General features: G+C 41.8%; 2 protein-coding genes across 2 annotated transcripts; one reads left to right on the forward strand and one right to left on the reverse strand.

Annotated features, from left to right (window-relative positions):
• The first annotated feature begins 134 nt into the window (after positions 1-134).
• On the forward strand, positions 135-5,845 carry tm2d3 (TM2 domain containing 3). The gene is made up of 6 exons (XM_020488925.2): positions 135-286; positions 611-706; positions 836-996; positions 1,139-1,313; positions 3,091-3,166; positions 4,353-5,845. Exons 1-6 carry the CDS (start codon positions 181-183, stop codon positions 4,516-4,518), a joined length of 780 nt encoding a protein of 259 aa, XP_020344514.1. The 5' UTR covers positions 135-180; the 3' UTR covers positions 4,519-5,845.
• A 3,083-nt stretch (positions 5,846-8,928) lies between these two features.
• Positions 8,929-14,605, reverse strand: LOC109895314 (la-related protein 6). Its single transcript, XM_020488924.2, has 3 exons — positions 13,831-14,605; positions 11,751-11,949; positions 8,929-11,172 (listed from the first exon to the last, which is right to left on the reverse strand). Exons 1-3 carry the CDS (start codon positions 14,556-14,558, stop codon positions 10,057-10,059), a joined length of 2,043 nt encoding a protein of 680 aa, XP_020344513.1. The 5' UTR covers positions 14,559-14,605; the 3' UTR covers positions 8,929-10,056.
• Between the last annotated feature and the right edge of the window lie 10,055 nt (positions 14,606-24,660).

Here is a 24,660-nt window from a genome sequence, read left to right on the forward strand (position 1 = left end):
TTTGGAGATTAAAGTAATTTTTATCATTATTCTTCATCTGACAAAAAAAATACATTTGACCCTGTTGAGGTCTCTGCTCTTGAATAATCTTGATGTCAAGAAGTAAATTCATGCGTCCCCTTTAAATTGCCCACATTTGTGGGTGGGTCATTGGTATTGAAGTTGATTTACGTTCGCACAATGGCTACAATCGGTCAGATTTGGCCATTTGAGAGAAGACGCTGCCTAAAAGCCCATGGAATCATAATATTGTTATTTTTGGATCCATGTTTGCAATGTGTAAATGGTAAGGCTATGTATATCCCAGGGCTAGGCTTCATGTGGGATTATTATTTTTTCGATGCTAGTTAGCTAGCAAAGTGGTTAGCTGGCGTAAGGCATTACATTAGCTAGCTAATAAGAACGTATGGCTAACATCCACACAATGGTAGACCGCAGGTCTATACAGACGCCTGACAGACAATTTACTGATCCTACTGTAATTTATCTGGCAAGCTAGCTAACTAATGTACAATTGCTCCAGCAAGCTGTGTTTATTACCTTGTTAGCTATAACTGCTAGCTACATGATGCACCCTTCCCCTTATATGCCAACCCCCTCTGTCTTCCAGGGTACCTGAGCTCCCCACACGTGGGCCAGGAGCCCCCTTACAGCCGAGATGCTCAGCCAGTCATCACCAGCCCGGTGGTTCCTGCTCCATCATCTGGTAAAATCTCCTCCCCGGCCTCGACCCATGGGATGTTTTTATCATGTTGACACTGACAGCGCCTCTTTGGTATGCTGTTACTGAATGAAGTCCATGGGACAACCTATAATCTTGTGAATTATTTTGCAGCATCTCCAACTGATTCAGACAGCTATGCTTCCAAATGCCCCAGTGGGGGTCAATGCAACAGACTGCCTGCTGACTGCATCAACTGCAGCTATCACCACAACTGTAGCTATGGCAAACCAGCGTCTTTCTCTTGCAAGGCCAAGAGAGGAGTCCACTGCACAGTGAGTTCATTTCGCCAGTTGGACACAGATTGTTCTTGACAAAGAACAAGGAGCTCCATTTACAAAGAAAGTACATAACTGTAGCACTTTGTCATTGTGCTGTTGATGCTTCAGTATGCTGTTTATTTTTCTCTGCTTGCAGGTGGAGTCGGGGAAGCAGCAGACCAACTTCTCCCTGTCCATCACGTGCCAGTTCTGCTGGCAGCTGGACCTGTCTCAGTACAGGTGCTCCAACTCAACCAGCTGTATGACCGTTGCCTGCCCTCGCAAACGCTACAACGCCACCTGCCAAGTACTGGACCACGTACACTGCTTAGGTATACACTGACTGTACAGTGTGTCTGGTTCATTATTATTCAGATACATACACATCCCTCCATATGTATTTGGACAGTGATAAAAAAAATGCTCTATACTCCAGCATTTTGGATTTGAGATCAAGTGTTTCATGAGGCAATAGTCCAGAAGTATGTCACCTGTTATTTGAGGGTATTTTCATACGTATGTTTTACCATTTATAAATGAAAGCACATTATGTATGTAGTCCCACCCATGTGAAGTCATAAGTATTTTGAGAAAAATTAAGTATTTGATCCCATATTCTTTGCATGCAATGACTACATCAAGCTTGTGACTCTACAAACCCCTTGGATGCATTTATAGTTTATTTTGTTAGTGTTCTGGGTCATATTTTGTCGAAAAGTAACAATGGTGAACGATCATTTTCTTTCTAGATAAGTCATGTAGATAAGATACTTCTGAACACAGTTAATCCTGATAATGCCATTAAGAAAAATCATGAATGAATCATGAATAATGAGTGAGATGCCATTCAGAGACAACAAAACGTGCTAACCTTTACCAATAACAGGGGAGAATAGTATTTTTCGGGGGGTATGCTCTTTGTGTCTCTAACCTTCTCACTCATCATTATTCATGATTGAGTCCAGATGATCTATAATCATGTTAGCATCCACATGAATGTAGAAGTGTTCAGAATCAACATCTATTCTTACTTACAATAAAAGTGACTCCAAAATGGCACAAGACATTATTCACCATTCAGTTCCTGTTGGGCAAAACAAACGGCAAATGCATCCAACAAGGATGTAGAGTCACAAGCTTGATGTAGTTTTGGCGTGCAAGGAATATGGAGCCAAATTCTAAACTTTTGACTACACTAAGTTAATTTGTCAAAAATCCTTTGACTTCTTCAAATGGGGGGACTAGTTACAGGAAGCACTTTAAGACCGATATGTATGAAAATACCCTCAAATAAAACATTCTATCTAAAATGTGCTAAATGCTTCACTGTCCAAATGTGTATGGAGGGGAGTGTATACTGTCCAAATGTGTATGGAGGGGAGTGTATACTGTCCAAATGTGTATGGAGGGGAGTGTATACTGTCCAAATGTGTATGGAGGGGAGTGTATACTGTCCAAATGTGTATGGAGGGGAGTGTATACTGTCCAAATGTGTATGGAGGGGAGTGTATACTGTCCAAATGTGTATGGAGGGGAGTGTATACTGTCCAAATGTGTATGGAGGGGAGTGTATACTGTCCAAATGCGTATGGAGGGGAGTGTATACTGTCCAAATGCGTATGGAGGGGAGTGTATACTGTCCAAATGCGTATGGAGGGGAGTGTATACTGTCCAAATGTGTATGGAGGGGAGTGTATACTGTCCAAATGCGTATGGAGGGGAGTGTATACTGTCCAAATGCGTATGGAGGGGAGTGTATACTGTCCAAATGTGTATGGAGGGGAGTGTATACTGTCCAAATGTGTATGGAGGGGAGTGTATACTGTCCAAATGTGTATGGAGGGGAGTGTATACTGTGCAAATGTGTATGGAGGGGAGTGTATACTGTGCAAATGTGTATGGAGGGGAGTGTATACTGTCCAAATGTGTATGGAGGGGAGTGTATACTGTCCAAATGTGTATGGAGGGGCGTGTATACTGTCCAAATGCGTATGGAGGGGAGTGTATACTGTCCAAATGCGTATGGAGGGGAGTGTATACTGTCCAAATGCGTATGGAGGGGAGTGTATACTGTGCAGTGCATTCATTAAAACTGTCTTTTGTTCTCAGGTAAAAGAGAATTTCAGAAACGTTTGTACTGCAACTGGACAGGTGGGTACAAGTGGTCGACAGCACTGGCACTCAGGTAAGACTCCTGCACAAGCACACTGTTAAGGGCAGGCTGAAACAAAAAAATGAATTATCTGGTTGAAAATGGCCTGTGTGGCATCAATATTAGTCAGAAGCATTTATTTTGGTGCCAAAACTGACTACAAAGTGTAAATAGGACAGCATTTTAAGTCAGTATTTTACAAAACTGAGATTTACGGAATCGAGAACAACAGTGTTTTCCTTGGGTTGGGTTTAGATTTCAATTCTGCCCACACAGGACCGCTGTCTGGCATGGCTTGCAGTACTCAAATCATCCAGAGTATAGGTGCACGTGTGCTGCAGTGCACGCACACGCTGCAGCCCTGCCCATTTCTTTACAGTCAGCAGAACTACCAATAATTTACAGTGTTGTGTTGAAAGAACAAGGCTTGTTCATTATAAACAGATGTTTATATGTTTGTGAACTAATGTTAGCATCACAAACACAACTGTTATCAAAGATACTCTAGAAAGCAGGAAATGCATAATGCACTGAGCTTGGAATTCTTGACCAATCACGTTATTGTTGTAATGCTGTGTTACGCTGTTGTTAAGCCGTTCGTCACGCAATCCTTTGTTGAAAGTATAGTGGCTGTTTGGGATATTTTAGCTACGGTGACTAGCGGGACAAACAACAATAGCGGCCAGAGTACGATATAGCTAACATAAAACACCCATGTTGAACCACACCCCCAAGACACTTTTTTCATAATGAGTAGCAGAGAAACCCAGGGGAAATCAGTGAGTTCAGCCCCCCTTTAAGACCACCCCACCTGTGTTATAGATTTCTAATAGTTTCTTTGGGTTTCTTATACTTTGAATCTATTATAAAACATCTTCATCCTTGAAAAATATTCATGAAAATCGTCTCATTTGTAAAGTAAATGAGTGACTTGGTAGCACAACTGTCACTCATCTCTTAAGGACAAAAAAAAGCTGTGATGATGAAGGTTAAAAACAGCGAGTATCCGTCCTACCGCCTCTGACAACAGAACATCAGCCGTCATTTTCTTTTAATTTCCAGACGATTGTACACATTGACTTGCCACCCTTTGTCAACACCAAGCAGGCTTACAGCCGACATTCAATATGGTGCGCCTTCCCGCTTAGATGTCTTTGTCTTCTATGCTCTTCACTGTTACCAGTAGAATCCCAGTTGTTATTGTTGTTTCTATCTACAGCATTACACTAGGTGGATTTGGGGCTGACCGGTTCTATCTAGGCCAGTGGAGAGAGGGTCTGGGGAAGCTGTTCAGCTTCGGTGGCCTGGGCATCTGGACCCTGATTGATGTGCTGCTGATTGGAGCGGGCTATGTGGGGCCAGCCGATGGCTCCCTCTACATCTGAGACCTGTGATTGATGCCCACTCCACAGGCATGATGGTTGTAGGGTTGATACCCTTTCCATTTCACTTTAGACTGTCTGACTGTAAAGATCCACTCCATGGAGATGCCATCCCATTATCACACCATCTGCTTGCCCAAACTCCCACTGTCTGCAAAGACTGACTTCTTGTCCCATCTGCCACCAGTGCAGCTTCACGGTCAGCCTTGTCAGGTCCGCCTCTAGATCATCAAGCCCAAGCATCCTTCACTGATATACTGTAATACAAGCTGCACTGAGCATCGTTTTGGAGTTATTTGATTAATGGTGGTTAGTTGGTCAGGCTGATATGGACTGACTGGAGAATGGAAGGTAGGCACAGTTGAGCAGTACTTACTCACTGCATGGTCATGCATAGGAGACCAGTAACCATGGCTATTGAACACAAAATTGAGTTATTATTATAATACCGATAACAGAAACAAAAGGTGCTTGGAAGAAAAGCAAAGTTTTTGTAAAAGCATGTGGCACCTGCTAAGTGTGATGGACGGTTATGTGCATCGGTGGATAGCAGATCAACCTTTCAGTGTTCTCTCTGCAAACCAACTAGAAAAAAATACTTGAACGGTTATTTTCTTTGGAGTGTAAGATTGCAACATGAATGTCAGATTGCTTGGATGAAAATGTGGTTGGGATACAGATTTGGGTAAATGACATGGTGGTTATTATGGCTGGGGCTTATATTGTGTATTTATATTTACTGCATTGTGGATGTGCACCACAGGAGGCTGTTGAGGGGAGGACGGCTCATAGTAATGACTGGAACGGGGTGAATGGAATGGCATTAAACACATGGAAACCACGTGTTTGATGTATTTGATACTATTCTGCCCCACACATTACCATGAGCCCGTCCTCCCCAATTAAGGCGCCACCAACCTTCTGTGATGTGCATATGTCAGATTTCAGCATTACATTACATGGCATTGCACTACAGCTCTGCATGCCCAAAACACACCATCTGTTCTCGTAAAGCTGTGCAGGCTTCAACTAGGTCACAAACTGGTTCAGAATGGTTTTAGTACTAGTTTTCAAAGAACTTGTACAACACTTTTTGTTCTTCATGTAGCTTTCATTATATTATTGTTCATCGCTCAATCGCCCAGCCCAAATGGTTATGATATGCAGCCTCCCATATCCAGAGCTTGAGTATGTGTGCTGCACAAACTGGTAACCTATACTTCTGGTGAAAATGTGTTCATGTTCTGGATTTTTTTTAAACAATTGGAACACTGTAATGACAAAGATGTTTAAGAAAATTGTAAATATTAAACTTGTGAAATGTTATTAAGCTTTGTGTCTTATTGTGTTAGTATTGTCTAGTATTATAAGCATACTTGAATAAACAAAATCATCTGGTCTGTAATTTCCATGATGATTGACTTTCATCTCTGTGCTTTTTCACACAGTAAAATGCCCTGCCTCATTGTAATGATACTGTGGCACATCTTTGATACAGAAAGAGAAGCTCACTCCCGTAATTCAACATCTCACTGACTAATGGTTATGTGAATACATACACCATATTACATACAATACCTTCTGCATTGGTCCTAGCATTGCTAGCATGTGTTAGCGCTTCTCATTGGCTGTTCTGCAGTAATTGTCTGTATACGCTCCTCACTCCCACATCACTTACTGTTAGTACCACCTCCAACAGAATATGTGTTTGAGCCGAATCGACTGACCGCCACCTCTACATTTTGGCTGGCAAGGCTAACCAGTTAGAATAATAAATGCCAGTCATCCTCAGTATGCCACATATCTCACTGAGCATGAATACAACCTGTAAGAAATAGTTTCATATTGGGTTATGTATTGTTAACCAAACACTTGTTCTCAGTTGAGGCTGACGTTTATCTCAACGAGTAGCATCTCAAAATACAACGGAAATAGAACCACCATATCACCTAGTCATTTCCGATAAAAACATAAAAATACTGTCCAATCGATGATAAGAATCATGGATGCTATACTAGACAATCAGTGCTGAACAGATCAGGGTGATTCTTTAATTAAATAAAAGTCTTACTGGGTTAATTGACATTTATGGAAACATATTGTGAATATCATTACTCCTATGAGTACATGTGAGTTCTCTTAAGTAATAGGACAGCCATGTGCATGTTCAAATCCATTGAGAGTTAACAATGCTAGATGAATCAGAACACAACTTGCATTGTAGTGAAATCCCCTATGATTAGTTTAGAATTGCTAATCGTGAGTGATGAAGACAAAAGATTGTTCATTCATTCCCGTCTTATGCAATAAACAATTAGTTTGGCATCATTTCACTGGTTCCTAGGATGTTATACAGCATACTGAACAAAAATATAAATGCAACATGTAAAGTGTTGGTCCCATGTTTCATGAGCTGAAATAAAAGTTCCCAGAAATGTTCCATAGGCACAAAAAGCTTATTTCGCTACAATTTTGTGCACATCCTTGTTAGTGAGCATTTCTTCTTTGCTAAGATAATTAATCCACCTGACAGGTGTGGCATATCAAGAAACTACTTAAACAGTATGATCATTACACAGTGTGCCTTGTGCTGGGGACAAAAGGCCACTCTAAAATGTGAAGTTTTGTCACACAGCACAATGCCACAACTATTGAAGGAGTGTGCAATTGACATGCTCACTACAGGAATGTCCACGAGAGCTGTTGCCAGATAATTGAATGTTCATTTCTCTACCATAAGCCGTCTCCAATGTCATTTTATAGAATTTGGAAGTATGTCCAATAGGCCTCAACCGCAGACCACATGTATAGTGTTGTGTGGGCCAGCGGTTTACTGATGTCAACGTTGTGAACAGAGTGCCTCATGGTGGAGTTATGGAATGGCCAGACAACACTATTGCATTTTACCAATGACAATTTGAATGCACAGAGATCCTATAAAGAGATACTGAGGCCTATTGTCGTACCATTCATCTGCCGCCATCAACTCATGTTTCAGCATAATGCACCTCCCCATGTCGCAAGGGTCTGTAGGTTTTAGGTTTTATTTATTCGCACCAAAGAAAAGCGAAAGACAAAACAGTACCGATAAAAACTGGTAAAAATGGTGTGCAGGTGCAGTTAGAGGCCCAAAAGAGCTTGTGAACCACACCACAAATATAAGTTCAAAAAAAGTTTGTTCAATCAGTTAAGCCAAGTATATGAATTATAATTGTACATAATATACTCAGTAACCAAGAAAAAATGTGATTGTGAGTTAGGCTACATAGAGGTATTATTTGGTAGTTTGGTTCATCAGGCTGACCAGATGAGGTTTTGGCAATGTGAAGAAAATAATTTGAGTATGGTACCTCTGTATATGATAGAGAATTAACTATGTGAGGTGCGGCAGTGGGGAGGGTGAAGGTTATTGCAGTGTCGTGTTATATAGACATAAAGATGGATTTCAGAATGAACCTAGATGAATCCAAGGAGGGTTTAGGTAAACAATTCCTGGAAGCTGAAAATGTCCCAATTCTTCCTTGAATACTGAGACATGTCACCCATTGAGCATGTTTGGGATGCTCTGGATTGACGTGTACGACAGAGTTTTCAAATTCCCGCCAATATACAGCAATTTCACACAGCCATTGAAGAGGATTGGGACAATATTCCACAGGCCACAATCAACAGCCTGATCAACTGTATGTGAAAGAGAAGAGTCTCGCTGCATGAGGAAAATGGTGGTCCCACCAGATACTGACTGGTTTTCTGATGCACGCCCCTAATTTAAAATGTTAAGTTCTGTGACCAGATGCATATCTGTATTCCCAATCACGTGAAATCCATACATTAGGGCCTAATGAATGTATTTCAATTGACTGAGTCTTAAATGAACTGTAACTTAAATCTTTTTATCACTAGTTCTGACTACCAATAGTCATACAGTAATAAGTTGATACATGTAGTATCTGTACCCTGATGAAGCTGGATCACATCTGATTTCATAGCATCTCAGCGAGATACTGGATTTGCTTCAGACCTTTATGGTTGCTAAGGAACATTTGAAAGCAATACCAATTAGATCCAGCTATGTAACAGACCTGAAAAATAGCCTTTGTTATAAAATCTGACTGCAAAATTGGGTAATTTACAGATTGCAGAGAACGCTGGTATTGATACCAACATCCAAGCTTTCTTCCAGCTCATGCACTTCTCATCTGTGCAGTCAATCTCATGTGATAATGGTGGATCATTGTGAAATGTAGCTAATAAGCCACTTTTGTCAGTCTTTTGCATGTGATGGGTATTCATTTAAATCTTACACAATCATGTAAGCTAATAAACACTTGACCTTGCGTTAGGAAGGGGCATCAATCCAATTCGGCCTGTGTCCCTAATCGAAAGGAAATTAAAATGTTGCCACAAGCCAAATGCAATTTTAGTGATTTATTTAGTACAATAAAGAAAATGCACTGCACATTACCCCAGCTCAGATGTCAAGGCAAGCGTTCAAGAGCATCTGCATTTTGCACACACAAACCTGAACATTGCATCACTCATTTATCCCACTACCAGCATGCTACACACTGATTAACCCAACATAGCAGGCATAAAAGCAATGCCTGAAACCAGATCCCCTACATACTGGGTCTTGACAAGAAAAAAATGAAATAAAAAAATTAAACAAAAATAAGTGTCAGGGGAGTTTTATACACTGTTCAACCAATACAGTACATGTGAAGGAGTTAAGATGGAGTGGCAAGAGGTTTTAACATCCAAAAGCGGAAGTCGTGTCACAGGCTCTTTCCATTTCCCCTGGAAACCAGAACATCCAGTTGTTGGGGACTCGGCAGAGGCTATACACTGATAGAAACAGATTCCAGCCAAGGAAAGGTCCCCCCCCATCCAGTATTTTTCATTTTTGCAGAGCTAGGAGTGGAAGCAAGTTAGGCATCCAGGAAACATAACTCAATTAAAAAGGGGAAAATAAAAAAGTAGTCCATGTGAACTGTTCAACCTTCTGGCATGGAAAGTATGGCCACAGTTTAAGGAGCAAATAACATTGATACTCACAATAGACAAATATAGCAAAAGGCATATGGCGATATCCACACCATGTGCCCATAACACTGTTCACACCATCCATACAAAATGTTATGAGACTTTACACACATACTTTAAGACTGAGGACACTGGAAACTTTCCAATAAAAAAAAGTAAAATAGGATTACCGGAGTACATCTCCGCCCACCCCATGCACAACTCCTCAGATGGCAATGGAGGTGTCAAATACAGTACTCAACTTTGAATTTCATAAACTCAAAATATATCTTAAATATTTCATAAATTAGGCATCACCATGTTTTTAAACAAAATATTGTATAAAAGTATAACAAAGACTGACAAAACTCCAAACTATAACAGAACAAATCTACGCTCATTCAAATGTGGGGCGGGGGGTGAAGAATGTCAACGTAGTGGCCAAAGGACTGGGTCAAATCTCATCGCTGTACTCAGTGTACTTCTTTAGAACTGGGGGCATAGGGGGGGGTCTGAGTGTCAGGTTTGGGTAGAAGCGGTCTTCTCTCCAATCTCAGCAACACCAATGGACACACCACAGTGAAAACCACGTGTTCCATCAGGCCCACGTGGTAGACGCATTACACCTGGCGGAAGCCCGTCTGCGCCCTGGATCTTTCGACCCAGCATGGGGCTCCCTACTGGGCTGCTCTCCTGTGAGGCCACCTGCCTGCGCCTCTGGACCCAAGGGCTACCGGACGGTGTTAGGCTGCTGTCTGAGGAGTAGTCCGCCCAACGTCGCCCAGCCTCAGGGCTCAGTCTGCCCTCACTGGCCAAAGGAGACTTATGGGAGTGGGGAGACTTGCGTTGGGAGCATGGGCTGGCCCGGGGGCTCGACCAGGGGCTTGTGCGTGGGGACACAGCTGGGCTCAGGTGATTGTTCTGGAAGGCGGCACCCCCTCCAGTGGGACTTAGCTTATTGACAGAGCAGGATTTGCGGGCCAGTCTGGGGGAGGTGGGGTTGCTCTCAGTATCTGAGGAGCTACAGGCAGAGTCGTCGAGATACTGAAGCTCCCGTACCCGACTGTTGAGCGAGTGGCTCTTCCTCATTCCTCCTCCCTCGTCGCACTGACGCTGATCTTTTGGGACCTTCTTCTTGGGAGGCTTGGTGCCGATCAGGACCACCTTCAACCCCAGAGACCCTGTCCCCTCATCGCTGACCGCAGCCTCGTTGGCTTTGACTGCAGCCTCCACCTCCTCATACTCCACGATGGCGCACTCCTCAGTGCCCAGCTGTGTGTAGCGGCCACTCAGCTTCTTCAGGTCGGCTGGCAGGTCCTTGCCAGGCTTCAGCACCCTCACAGAGGCAATGGCTCCATATGTTCCAAACGCTTTCAGCAGCAGCTTCATCAGTTGTTCCTGTTGGGTAGCGCCACCCTCACGCCCATCGCCATCCACACCCTCTATCGCCACGCCCAGCTCTGGCCAGCTCTGCAGTTCGCTGAGTAGCAGCATACGGCTTGGCAGAGACTCGCTGGAAAAAACGGGCACTGTTGATCTGCGACGCACTTTGCGCCCCTCATCATTTAGCTCAAGTATTGTCGAGTGGCGCAGAGCATATGCAGTTGTTCGCCAGTCTCGTGTCAAGTGCTTCACCTGGGAAGAAAATAACTTTGTTAGAGATGATCGGAAGCGAAAGTCAGTACTTTTACAGGCAGCATCCTGTATGATAGAACTTCCTTGGTTTTATCATACATCCTGAAAACTAGAATGAGATTCTATTTCTATGTAATCAACAGCTATCAAAAGGCAAATCAAGTTACTGGCTACTACAGAAGTGTTTAACAGTTCCTAATTTTTTTTTATTTAAAATGTAAATACAGCAACATAGTACCATTGTTAGCTCCTCTTAGAAACTAAATAAACATTTACAGTATTCATGCAGCTGTGAACATTCAGAAATTAAACCAGTAGAGGAGAAAAACAGATCTTATTCTTGGAAGTGTAAAGTGAAAAAGGAAACTGCGAAAATCAATGAGTATGTTTGAGCCTCATTCACACCAGATGGTCCCGCCTCCAACCCATGTGAGAAAGCACTTCCTAGCCCCAACGGCTTGCCATATTGACACTAGGAACAGCTGTTGCATTCAGTTATACGAGACCCCAGGGTATTCAATTGATATTCCAATTTCAAAATCAAGAAACCAAACTGTCAGCAGGAGATCAAACATTACCTTCTTGAAAGAGGTAAGCAGTTTGACACTGACGAAGCCCAGCTTGTTGCGTCGGACGTGTTTGAGCAGGAAGGCATCGTGCTCCAGGTTCTCATCCGACAGGTAGTACTCGATCTGGGCCACCAGCTTCTGGGTCAGCTCTGGGTCTGGGGGCTGCCAGCTCTCCTCCTCCAGCTCCCCACCACTCGTGCCAGCGCCACTGAGAAAGAAAACGGTTAACATGCCAGTTCACAAAGACAAGGCAGGAGCTTAACCGATTTGGCAGGAGAACTGATCAAAACAGCCTCAGTCATTACCCATAGAAACATCCTTAGAAGCACTGCCATCTTGACTCTTTCCTCATTTCATTTTCAGATTCTTCCTTTGACAGTAGTGACAGGCTGCCTAACCACAGTGTGACCGTCACACTGCTCTCTGCCAGAACCGCAACACCACAGGGTGTTCCACCAACATGAACAGAAATCATTAAGACCTCCATCTGAAGAGTGCAGAGTCACTGATCTCCACACTACATGCCTCCCCCACAGGGACAGGGCTATTTACCATATCAGCCAGACTTTAAAAATCAAACAATGCAGTCATTTACTGCCTACAACACCAAATCAAAGGTTTAATCAAAGCTCTATTGACAGAGGGCTTTAAAATTTGCACAGGTATGCCAAGCTGGCATCTCCGGCTGTGATAAGAGTGAAGGTCTGAATGACACTACTGTGTGGATGAGTCATCCTCCTCATACAGCGATCCCATCCCACAGGCTAGGCAAGCCACTGGTCGAACACCCCAGACAGAACAGACAACGTAATGATCACAGCATCCAACCCACTGTTTTAAAGTCAGGGGAAGCCCTGCGCAACACCTCCCCCGCACACACCACTGTAAAGGAGGGACCAATTATAGTAGACAGAGTTATCCTCTGCGATTCTCCCCTGCCACAATAAATTGGTCAATAGTATCAACGAGTAGTTCACTGGTTACAAAAGTATCACGTGAACTGTTAATGTTCCATGCCCCCAAACAAGTGCAACATTGTTGCAAGTGAGGAACACCGCAAGACTGACTGATGTATTGGCTGACTTGGCTAAGAATATTCATTCATTTCAGACTACCTAAATTAAACATACCAACCACGTAGCCTATACATTAGCACTGGGTCACAGGAATTTACAAGGGCAAAAATAGCCAGCCTGGTCTCAGACTAGACGTCACATAGTAAATGTAAATACGAACACGCAATTTAGTAGACTAGGTTTCGTTTGGTTAAGACAGAAGGCTAGTTAAGGCAAAAATCGAAAGTATGGTGGTTAGTCTGCAAATCTCTAGCAATCCAAAGGTTGTGTGTTAGAATTGAATCACGGATTACTACTTTCCATGATAGCTAACCCTTCCCCTTTAACCCAGTGTTTCCCAACGCCAGTCCTCGAGTACCCCCAACAGTATGAATTTGCATTGTAGCCCCAGGACAAGCAGACCTGATTCTACTTGTCATTAATCAGGCCCTCAGAGGCTACAACAGAAATGTGTCCTGGGGGGGGGGCACTAGAGAACTGGAGTTGGAAACCACTGCTTTACCTACCTAGTTAACATTAACCACAACAAAACAGAAAAATAAATGTGGAATTTTAAACATGTCACATTTAGCAAATTCGTAATATTGTAAGAATTATAATTCCTAACATGTCATACAAAATGGATGATGACATCCACAAATGAATACATACTATACGAAACGTCACACTAATAGGAGTGTCCAGGATTTACATTTACTATGTTACGTCTACCCCCGAGTCCAGGTTGAAATAGCAGGGGATGACGCAGGGGAATTAGAGCAATGAGTGTAAAGGTGCCATCCAAATCGGCCTCTGTCTTTTACGTCAATGGGATTACAATGCCCGTCTACAGGTGGTTAGAAGCTGTCTGGCAATTACCATAGCCCTTCACTGTGGAATTGAAGTTCACTAAAATAACACAACAAAATAAAGTATTGCAGTATTTTAGCCTACGGGGTTAATTGCAATAACAATCAAATAACGTTAAAAATGAGTATATAGTCAGACATGCCATTAGAAGACCAAGCAGTTACCTGGATTTATCATGCCTTCCAAATTCGTCTTCACTACAGCTGCCTCCGAGAAAATCGAGATTGTTTGAGGACACCTCCTCTGGTTCCTCGTCGTCTGCCGCCTGAATAGCCACTGTTATCGTCACTTGAGTCCCCATCTCTTGCAGGTGTTGATCCACAATTATCACCTCGTCGATTTCCCGTCCCACTGACGAACCTGATACAGATTCGATATGTTTCCGAAACTCCATGGTGGCACTCGTCATTTTACCCGAAATAAATGCGTTTTCTCCCGGTTTGTTCACTTTCTCCTCGGCTACACCAGTGGTAGTGCTTTCTGGAATGGCTTTATTCCTTGTACTACAACAATTGAAGTCTGTAGAACACGGGGCACATACACCTCGACGCCTTTGACACCCACACCGGTGGATGGTCAAGGAAGTCCCGAAGATGCGCTCCACAGCTTGCCAGAGCCCCCAAATTCTACCCCACGGAGAACCCTGGGGTGGCGTGGAGTTAGCAGCTAGCGAGACGCAGCTAGGAGCTGGGGAGACGGAGGGGATAGAGCGGTCTTGTGTTGCTACTTCCTGATATGTAAGAAGCGATCTGCTTTTGAAACGAGCTCTGGGATTGGGCCATGTCATCTTTCCGCACTCATCCCCAACCCACCAGCAAAACCCAAGATGAAGCCAAGAGGGAGGGAGGAGAAAATGAAGACAACGGATAAATGCGTTTACCAATGCTTGCATTTTTGTGTATTTTACCCTTTGTCACTATTTCTAGTTAAGAAATGGCTGCTATTTCACACGTGTCCTAAATAGGGGGAAGTAGAAGTGTAAATTACACGTGCTGTTCTGCAATTGGGGAAATTGCAATGCACCAATCATGAAGGCTGACCCATTTCTCTGAACCTGCAAATTGGATAATAGGCTTTAGCGTTAGAGCGCAGGGGTTGTTGAGGGATTTGCTGTGGGGAAGGACACAAATAAATGACACCAGTGTATACAGTGTCATGAGGCATTAGTGTCAGCAGTGGCTTTTACTATGATATGATGTTGTAGGCCTATAAAAAAGTAGCCCTTTGCAACAAAATTATTAACACAGATTTGAAGATGTCAGGATTTGGCATTGGTAATGCTAATGATCCAATTCATGGTCTATTATCTCCAAGCCTACACCCCATTGGTCCAAACCTTTAGTGCGCTTATGACACTCGCTGACTGTTTTTAATTGTAGGTGTGTATCATATCCCACATGGACTCTTAAACCATCACCCACACCACAACTGCTACACCATTGCTAATACTGTTGCCAACCCTGAGATTACTTGATTTTTTTTCCACCCTGTTGGCAAGAGTTGTACAGCTGGTGGACTGACTCATACTCTGAAGCACATGTCCTGCTGCAGCAGCCACAGTGGCAGTGTCATACCTCCCAGTGCCACAAGCCAGGAGCAGACATCAATCAGATAATGGCCCTGCAGGAAGATGTTCCAACCAACCCTTCAACAGCTTATCTATCAGGTGTCTGCAGCAGGAAACAACCCCAATAGAGACATGGGTTGCACCCCAAATGGCACCATATTTCCTTTAAAGTGCACTACAATTGACCAGGGCCCATAGGGAATAGGCTGCTATTTGGGACACCTTTGTCAGGAGTATGCTGATTTGCTGTAAACTGAGCTGAGTTAAAATGAGCACCCCTCTCTTGATCAGAGAGCTGGTATTTCCTCATTGTTCAGACTGAATGCAATTGTGACTACTATTCGCCTGCACTTAACATTCAACAACAAGGGTGTACTTTTGTAATCCTTCTCGCTACTACAAATATCTTACATATGTTGATTTATTTTAAATGTACACATGTTTTTGTCTGTATGATTTTGTCCATTCTGGACATCTGGATAGAGAAAGCTTTACAAGGTTTAATTTACCATCTACACTTTAGTTATATCTGATATGTGTTTTCCTGTGTCCCAGTTGTGAAGAATCTGAAAGGAAGTATATAAATCAGTAATCATGAGATTCTTAGGAACATTGTGAAACGTTTTGCTTTTTGAGCTTGTGAATGTGATGCAATCTTTCACAAAATCATCTGATTCATTATTGGGCAATCCTGCCTTGAATGAAAGACATTTGGAGTAAAGTTGAAGGAAAATATGCATGTATGTCTTTGCAAATATACATGCCCTGGTGATAATAGAGAATCCTTTGTGAGTCTGTCCAAGGTGACTGTCAGAAGGTGTGTGTTTCTCATCCATGCAGACATGTACGTAAGCTATTACTGTATGTGGAACAAACTGACACTGTGGGTCCAGACTCCAGCACCTTTCTTTGACAGAAAATCTCTATTGTTCGCAGTCTGTAAATGCCCTCTGCTGTAACCTACAGTATATAACTTACTACTGATATTGAAGGGTTTGCTTAATGCTATAGTCAACAAAAAATACAATGTTTCTTTCTTTTGTCTTATTCAGGATTCTATTACTCCCTAAAGGATGCTAGATCTTATGTTTTTCGATTTACAGATGAGTGCAGCATTTTACTTCTGCTCCACATCACTCCCTCATTCTGAGTCAGACAAGATATTTATAGACCGCTGTACCCCAGAGAGCTCTGACTGGCCAAGTCCCCATGCATAATACATAACAACAGACAATGTACATTGATCCCTGTGTCTTAGTGGTATGTTTTTTATTGGCAATTGTGAGATATATATCACATTCATATAATCCACTTTATCATGCCCTTATAAAATGGCTGCAGAAGTGGTTGATTGCAGAACCATAATTATGAGCTTTGATGTGGGACAATTATCTCTGAAGTATGCTGACCATTATTTTTTGTGTATGTGGTAAATAAATGATTACAAAAGTGACATTGTGTCACAACAGAAGTAGCTAGGTCAATTGTGAAGAACTGTCATTTATATAGAGCATTCCATTATCTGCTTGTCACATAAGATTACAACATCATCTCCCACAATTGTATCAGTTTTATGAATAGATGATCCTTGTGATGAGCATGTGTGTGGGATGTCTCTTTGATGAGTCTGAGTCCTTTCCTAGCACTTATATTTTCCAGCTGAGACAGTATAACCAAAGCTTTATAACAATGAGAGGGTCACCGGTGGAGAGTGTTTTTCTTTAAAATTATTATTATTATAATTATTTTTCTTTAAAATTATTATTAGTATAATTATTATTATTATATTATTATTTATGAATGGATCAATAGAGCTTGCTCGGGAATGGCAGCAGGCAGGTGAGTGCATCTGCACGCACAGTGAGGCAAAAACTTTTGGAGGATGGCCTGGTGTCAAGAAGGGCAGCATAGAAGCCACTTCTCTCCAGGAAAAACATTCTGCAAAAGGTACAGGGATTGGACTGCTGAGGACCGGGGTACTGCCATTTTCTCTGATGAATCCCCTTTCCGATTGTTTGGGTCATCCGGAAAAAAGCTTGTCCAGAGAAGACAAGGTGAGTGCTACCATCAGTCCTGTGTCATGCCAACAGTAAAGCATCCTGAGACCATTCATGTGTGGAGTTGCTTCTCAGCCAAGGGAGTGGGCTCACTCACAATTTTGCCTAAGAACACAGCCATGAATAAAGAATGTAACTTACACGTCCTCCAAGAGCAACTTCTCCCAACCATCCAGGAACAGTTTGGTGACGAACAATATGTTTTCCAGCATAATGGAGCACCTTGCCATAAGGCAAAAGTGATAACTAAGTGGCTCGGGAAACCAAACTACTATTTTGGGTCCATGACCAGGAAACTCCCCAGACCTTAATCCCATTGAGAATTTGTGGTCAATCCTCAAGACGCTGGTGGACAAACAAAAACCCACAAATTCTGACAAACTCCAAGCATTGATTATGCAAGAATGGGCTGCCATCAGTCAGGACGTGGCCCAGAAGTTAATTGACAGCATGCCAGGGCGGATTGCAGAGGTCTTGAAAAAGAAGGGTCAACACTGCAAATATTGACTCTTTGCATCAACTTCATGTCAGTGTCAATAAAAGCCTTTGACACTTATGAAATGCTTGTAATTATACTTCAGTATTCCATAGTAACATCTGACAAAAATATCTAAAGACACTGAAGCAGCAAACTTTATGGAAATTAATATTTGTGTCAATCTCAAAATGTTTGGCCACAACTTTTTGGCCACAATTCTAGATTTAATTTTGGATTGGAGATGTTTAATATGAGTCTGGAAGGAGAGTTTACAGTCTAATCAGACACCTAGGTATTTGAGGTTGCCCACATATTATATATAAGTCAGAACCGTCCAGAGTAGTGATGCTATGCGGGTGGGCAGATGCGGGCAGCGATCGGTTGAAGAGCATGCATTTAGTTTTACTTGCATTTAAGAGCAGTTGGAGGCCACGGAAGGAGAGTTTTATGGCATTGAAGCTCATTTGGAGGTTAGTTAACACAGTGTCCAAAGAAGCGCCAGAAGTATACAGAATGGTGTCGTTTGCGTATAGGTGGATCAGAGAATCACCAGCCGCAAGAGCTACATCATTGATGTATACAGAGAAGAGAGTCGGCCCGAGAATTGAACCCTGTGGCATCCCCATAGAGACTGCCAGAGGTCCGGACAACAGGTCCTCCCATTTGACACACTAAATTCTATCTGAGAAGTAGTTGGTGAACTAGGCGAGACAGTCATTTGAGAAACCAAGGCTGTTCAGTCTGCCGATAAGAATGCTGTGATTGACAGAGTCGAAAGCCTTGGCCAGATCGATGGATACGGCTGCACAGTATTGTCTTTTGTCGATGGCGATTATGATATCGTTTAAGACCTTGAGGTGGCTGAGGTGCACGCATGACCAGCTTAGAAACCAGATTGCATAGCGGAGAAGGTACTGTGGAATTTGAAATGGTGATCTGTTTGTTAACTTGGCTTTCGAAGACCTTAGAAAGGCAGGGTAGGATAGATATAGGTCTGTAACAGTTTGGGTCTAGAGTGTCTCCCCCTTTGAAGAGGTGGATGACCGCGGCAGCTTTCCAATCTTTGGGGATCTCAGACGATACGAAAGAGAGGTTGAACAGGCTAGTAATAGGGGTTGCAACAATTGCGGCGGGTAATTTTAGAAAGAGAGGGTTCAGATTGCCTAGCCCAGCTGATTTGTAGGGGTCCAGATTTTGTAGCTCTTTCAGAACATCAGCTATCTGGATTTGGGTGAAGGAGAAATGGGGGAGGTTTGGGCAAGTTGCTGTGGGGGGTGTAGAGCTGTTGACCGGGGTAGGGGTAGCCAGGTGGAAACCAAGCCCAGCCTTAGAAAAATGCTTATTGAAATTCTCGATAATCATAGATTTATTGAAGGTGACAGTGTTTTCCTAGCCTCAGTGCAGTGGGCAGCTGGGAGGCGGTGCTCTTATTCTCCATGGACTTTTTAAAATTTAGTTTGTGCTACAGGATGCAAATTTCTGTTTGAAAAAGCTAGCCTTGCTTTCTTAACTGCATGTATATATTGGTTCCCAACTTCCCTGAAAAGTTGCATATCGCGGGGGCTATTCGATGCTAATGCAGTACACCACAGGATGTTTTTGTGCTGGTCAAGGGCAGTCAGGTCTGGAGTGAACCAAGGGCTATATCTGTTCCTGGTTCTAAATTTTTTGAATGGGGCATGCTTATTTAAGATGGTGAGGAAAGCACTTTTAAAGAATAACCAGGCATCCTCTACTGACGGAATTAGGTCAATATCTTTCCAGGATACCTGGGCCAGGTCGATTAGAAAGGCCTGCTTGCTGAAGTGTTTAAGGGAGCGTTTGACTGTGATGAGGGGTGGTCGTTTGACCGCGGACCCATTACTGACGCAGGCAATGAGGCAGTGATCGCTGAGATCCTGGAGGAAGACAGCAGAGGTGTATTTAGAGGACAGGTTGGTCAGGATGAAATCTATGAGGGTGCCCGAGTTTACGGATTTGGGGTTGTACCTGATAGGTTCCATGATAATTTGGGTGAGATTGAGGGCATCTAGCTTAGATTGTAGGACGGCCGAGGTGTTAAGTATGTCCCAGTTTAGGTCACCTAACATTACAAACTCTGAAGATAAATGGGGGGCAATTAATTCACATATGGTGTCCAGGGTGTAGCTGGGGGCTGTGGGGGGTCTGTAACAAGCGGCAACAATGAGAGACTTATTTCTGGAAAGGTGGATTTTTAAAAGTAGAAGCTCAAACTGTTTGGGCACAGACCTGGATAGCATGACAGAACTCTGCAGGCTGTCTCTGCAGTAGATTGGGCACAGACCTGGATAGCATGACAGAACTCTGCAGGCTGTCTCTGCAGTAGATTGGGCACAGACCTGGATAGCATGACAGAACTCTGCAGGCTGTCTCTGTAGTAGATTGGGCACAGACCTGGATCGCATGACAGAACTCTGCAGGCTGTCTCTGCAGTAGATTGGGCACAGACCTGGATCGCATGACATAACTCTGCAGGCTGTCTCTGCAGTAGATTGCAACTCCACCCTCTTTGGCAGTTCTGTCTTGGCGGAAAATGTATACACATACATAAAGGCATTTTCCAGCTATGATTTTACCACTCAGAATCCAGAATGGATATGATAATGGGGCCAGCACAGGATGTAATACATCCTTACAACAATCAACTTTTTGTTCTTCTTGACTTGTTATCTGGTAAACTGCTACTTTGTGTCAAGAAAATAGCCCCAATTAGGGGTTAGTGTACTCCAGTAAAAAAGGTCTGGTTTAGATTAAAAACTATTGCCCTGTGTCCCCATTCATATGGGCATGAGAGACTAGTCAGTGGTAGAATTGAGTTGGCACTTTATTGGCCCAAACACCCATAGACCCACAAGGTGAGTAATTAGTAATACATTTTTTTTTGCATTGATGAATTTTGTCTTCTAACTGTCCAAGAATAAGATCCAAAGTGTTAGGAATTATTTGTTCCCATAAATACAAAGGAGGTTGTCTCTCCTCATACCTCTGGCACTTTAGTCAGACTGCCAGACTGTGCAGCACAGAGCCAATTGAGAGAATACATACAGGTCAAAGGTGCCAATTGAGAGCCAAGGGGTGTGTCTGTGCCTTTTGGATTACTCTCTCTTTACAGAGAACCCCTGTGGTTCAAGTCTGCTCTGCAGCCAAGAGAGTTTTTCACAGTATGGAATAAAAAAGTATTACACATATGAATGTATGTAAAATGCTAATATGTATTAGATCCAGTACAATGGAATAACTAAGACCTGAATGTGAATGGAGCGTGTTCCGATTCCTCCTTCTCTTTCTGTCCAGCAGGGTCAACCAAAAGCACTTGGCCTGATGGTTCATGCAGATACTGGGGAAGCAATATAGAAATGTATTGATCCCTTAAATGATTTTACTATTAAATCACCCATATCACAACCCTCATACCTCTTCACAAATATGTACCTAAATCAATTTTGGAAAAAGGATTTTACTCACAAAAGATGTAGGAATTTATTTTCCCAGTTAGAAACAGTAGGCCATGCATCAAGTAACTTTTCATCAGAAAAACGCAATATTGTATTTTGTAAGTTGTCTGCAGGTGGCTTGCTGTGAATACACTCAAATATCAAGTCATTATCAGGTTATGTAAACTGCATTCTAATACTCAACATAGAAGGATTTGTCTTAATGTACAGTATATGAAAGTGATGCTATAAAAAGGAATCTTTCACGTTTTCACTGACAAATCACTGCCTATTACTGTGATTAGAGCATATGAAACATAGTTTTTCATGAGGCCTGCCTGTGCACCTTCCTTTAAGCACCTCTGTTCGAACACCTCTCCTGTCCTTGATCCATTCCACATACAGCCATTTGCGGATCTTTTCAGTGTCCATGGGAAAGATAGTTATTGCGAGGATGGAACATTTGTTGACTTAAAGTTTTTTTTAAACACTCATGTAAAATGAAGGCCTGCAAAGCTTACAGGTTTAAGTCTAATAGCATGAGATGAAAGTACAAACATCATAGTGTGCAATGTGCAGACCTACTGAGTGGACATTCTGAACCTTGTTTGAAATCACCAGGTCACATGACCAAGGAGCTATTGAAACTTTACATTTGGAAAAATTTATGTAAAATCTTGTGAGATGACAATTGACAAACTAAAGGGTGTGCAATATAGAAGGGTAGTCAGTGGACATTCTGAACCTTGTTTGAAATAAGTGTGTCACATGACCAAGAAGCATTTGAAATTTGAATGTAAAAAAGGTTTGTACTTTGTTCACGCTAATTCAACTAGGAATACAAGAGCTGCTCACATTTCTACATGTTTATTAGCTTTGGAAAGCAAATTAGTGTCTAAATCATGAAAATAAGACCTGTGCAATGTTGTGCGCAATTTTTTCAACATCATGACACTTATTTGGAGTCTGTGGCTCAAGTGGTTTGAAAGCGCGAATATCCATCGAATATCGAACTTGAAACTGTCTTTACCTCGGTCTGAAATCTGTTTTTGGATTGATTCCTTACTTGTATCGCTCATGCAAATGAATAATGGAGGCTGATAGGGGGGGGATAGCCTAACCTTGCCTGAAACCGGAGACCTATGGTTTAGCTCAGCAGGCTAACACATTCTTGTCAAATTGGTGGCGTGACCCAGATTTTTAAATTTTCATTTTATAAACAACAAATCAATACATAAAGCACACGAGGGAACACAAGCATACATAGATAACAATGGACAATCGAGCTAGGGGGTACAATATCACATTACAATTACACAAGGACCTTAAGGGACATACATATACTTACAATTCTAACAGCTTTTTTGTTAGTAGAGCATTTAACCGTCTTAAAATACAGTTCAATTTCTTTTTGTAGGGTACGAAAATGTGGTTTTCTGTTTGTAAATTTACATTTGTGTATATGAAATTTGGCCAAAAGAATAATGAAATTAATTACATAAAAATGTTTCAGCTTATTTCTATTGTATGTAAAGAATCCAAACAGTACATATCTCCACAATAGTGTAAAATCTTCATAAATGTGTTCAATTATAAACCTACTGATGTCTTGCCACAGTTATCTTACATGCATACAATGGCAAAAAAGATGCAACACTGTTTCTGGGTGGTCATTACAAAAGGAGCAATTTGAGTTGATATTTTCCTTAAACTTCTTCATATAGTGGTTGGCAGGATAATATTTATGAATAATTTTAAAGGAAACTTAAATTTATTAACAAGTAGGTATGTGTGTGGCAACATCCAAACTTTTTTCCAAGAGATATTTTCAATAAATCCATTCCAATAAGGCATGACATAAGGTATAGATACAATATCCTGCTGAAACAAGGTTCGTATCGCTCTGTTGTTGAATGGACCAAAAGAGAAACAAATCTTTCCTACTGATGAGTCAACAGGGTCAATAGAAGGTAGGCTCTGAGGGTCAGGTCTTGACATGTTCCTGAATAACATAGCAACACCTGAGGGAATGGCATCTAAAACAATTGCAAAATCTTTAGGTGTTACAGGGACCTTGTAAAGTGATAAGAATTACTTATAACTGAGTAAAAGACCCTCTGCATTTACCAGTTGGCTCACCAATAGGATATTATTTCGGAACCAATATTCTAAAAACAAAGAAGTATTTTTAAACAATATATCCCGATTATTCCATGTGTAATATCTGTGTGGAGAAAAATTGTGTTTATAAATTAAGAACCATGACAAGAAAACCTGCCGATGAAAAGCAGAAAGTTTCACTGGAACTTTGTCAATATTATAATTGCAAAACAACATGAAGTTAAGGCCACCAAAAGTAGAGAAGACATGATGAGGAATAAAATTCCAGATAGAAGTGGGTCTTCTTAGGAATTGTTTTATCCAATTGATCTTAAAAGTATTATTTAAAGTAATAAAGTCCAGAAAATTCAGTCCACCAAGTGTTCATTACAACAGTTTTCCTAATGTAATGGGTACGGTTTCTCCAAAGAAAGTTGAAAAGCATCTGGTCTATCTCCTTGCTTATTTTACTGTCAAGATATAAAGATAGAGCGCCATATGTTAGTCTAGAGATACCTTCAGCCTGGGTTATTAGGACTCTACCTTTTAAAGATAAGTCCCTCTGTAGCCATTGATTTAGCTTCTTCTGGGTTTTTTTTATAAGAGGGTTAAAATTTAGTAAGCCTCTAGACTTCTGATCCTTTGTAATGGTTATGCCTAAAAATGTAAGTTCTTCTTTTACTGGAATACCATAATATGAAGGTGTCACACAATCTTTGACAGCTATGAGTTCACATTTATTAATGTTAAGATATAGACCAGATGCTTTGGAAAAGGATTGTATCACATTGATCGATATGGGAATTTGGTTAGCGTCTTTCAGAAAAAGTGTAGTGTCATCAGCCAGCTGGCTTATAATAATTTATTTACCAGCTATGGAAATACCTTGTACAGCACTATTATTTAAAGAATTTGCAAGAAGTTGGGTGATTAATAAAAACAGGTACGGAGAGATAGGACAACCTTGCCTAATTACTCTCTTTAACTCAAATCTAGGTGAGGTGCCATAGTTCAATTTGATAGAGCTGTTACCATTTGCATAAAGAGTCTTAATAGCCTTACAGAAAAAATCCCCAAAGCCAAGTCTCTCAAGGGAGTGGAAGAGGAACTGATGCTCTACTGTGTCAAATGCTTTATAAAAATCTAAAAATAATATGAAGCTATTCTCAGTTATTAGGTCTGAGTAGTCAAGTATGTCTAATCCATCAACACCTGGTGATTTAAAGTTCTTTAGATGTTTGATAGACTCTATAATCTCTTCAACTTTGATGGGTTCATCACACTGTTTAGATTATATATCACTGATAGAGTGAACATTATTCAGTGAGTTAAAAAAC

This window comes from Oncorhynchus kisutch, linkage group LG8 (genome assembly GCF_002021735.2).
Source record: "Oncorhynchus kisutch isolate 150728-3 linkage group LG8, Okis_V2, whole genome shotgun sequence".
In the NCBI taxonomy this organism is placed as follows: domain Eukaryota; kingdom Metazoa; phylum Chordata; class Actinopteri; order Salmoniformes; family Salmonidae; genus Oncorhynchus; species Oncorhynchus kisutch.

Excerpts from the sequence above, each read along its gene's own strand:
- LOC109895314 (XM_020488924.2), bottom strand. The coding sequence starts at position 14,558 with ATGCAAGCATTGGTAAACGCATTTATCCGTTGTCTTCATTTTCTCCTC. Across the intron at positions 11,950-13,830 it reads GGAAGGCATGATAAATCCAG|TGGCGCTGGCACGAGTGGTG; the intron begins GTAACTGCTTGG and ends TTTCTTTCTCAG. Across the intron at positions 11,173-11,750 it reads TGCTTACCTCTTTCAAGAAG|GTGAAGCACTTGACACGAGA; the intron begins GTAATGTTTGAT and ends TTTTCTTCCCAG.
- tm2d3 (XM_020488925.2), top strand. The coding sequence starts at position 181 with ATGGCTACAATCGGTCAGATTTGGCCATTTGAGAGAAGACGCTGCCTA. Across the intron at positions 1,314-3,090 it reads GGACCACGTACACTGCTTAG|GTAAAAGAGAATTTCAGAAA; the intron begins GTATACACTGAC and ends TTTTGTTCTCAG. Across the intron at positions 3,167-4,352 it reads TCGACAGCACTGGCACTCAG|CATTACACTAGGTGGATTTG; the intron begins GTAAGACTCCTG and ends TTCTATCTACAG.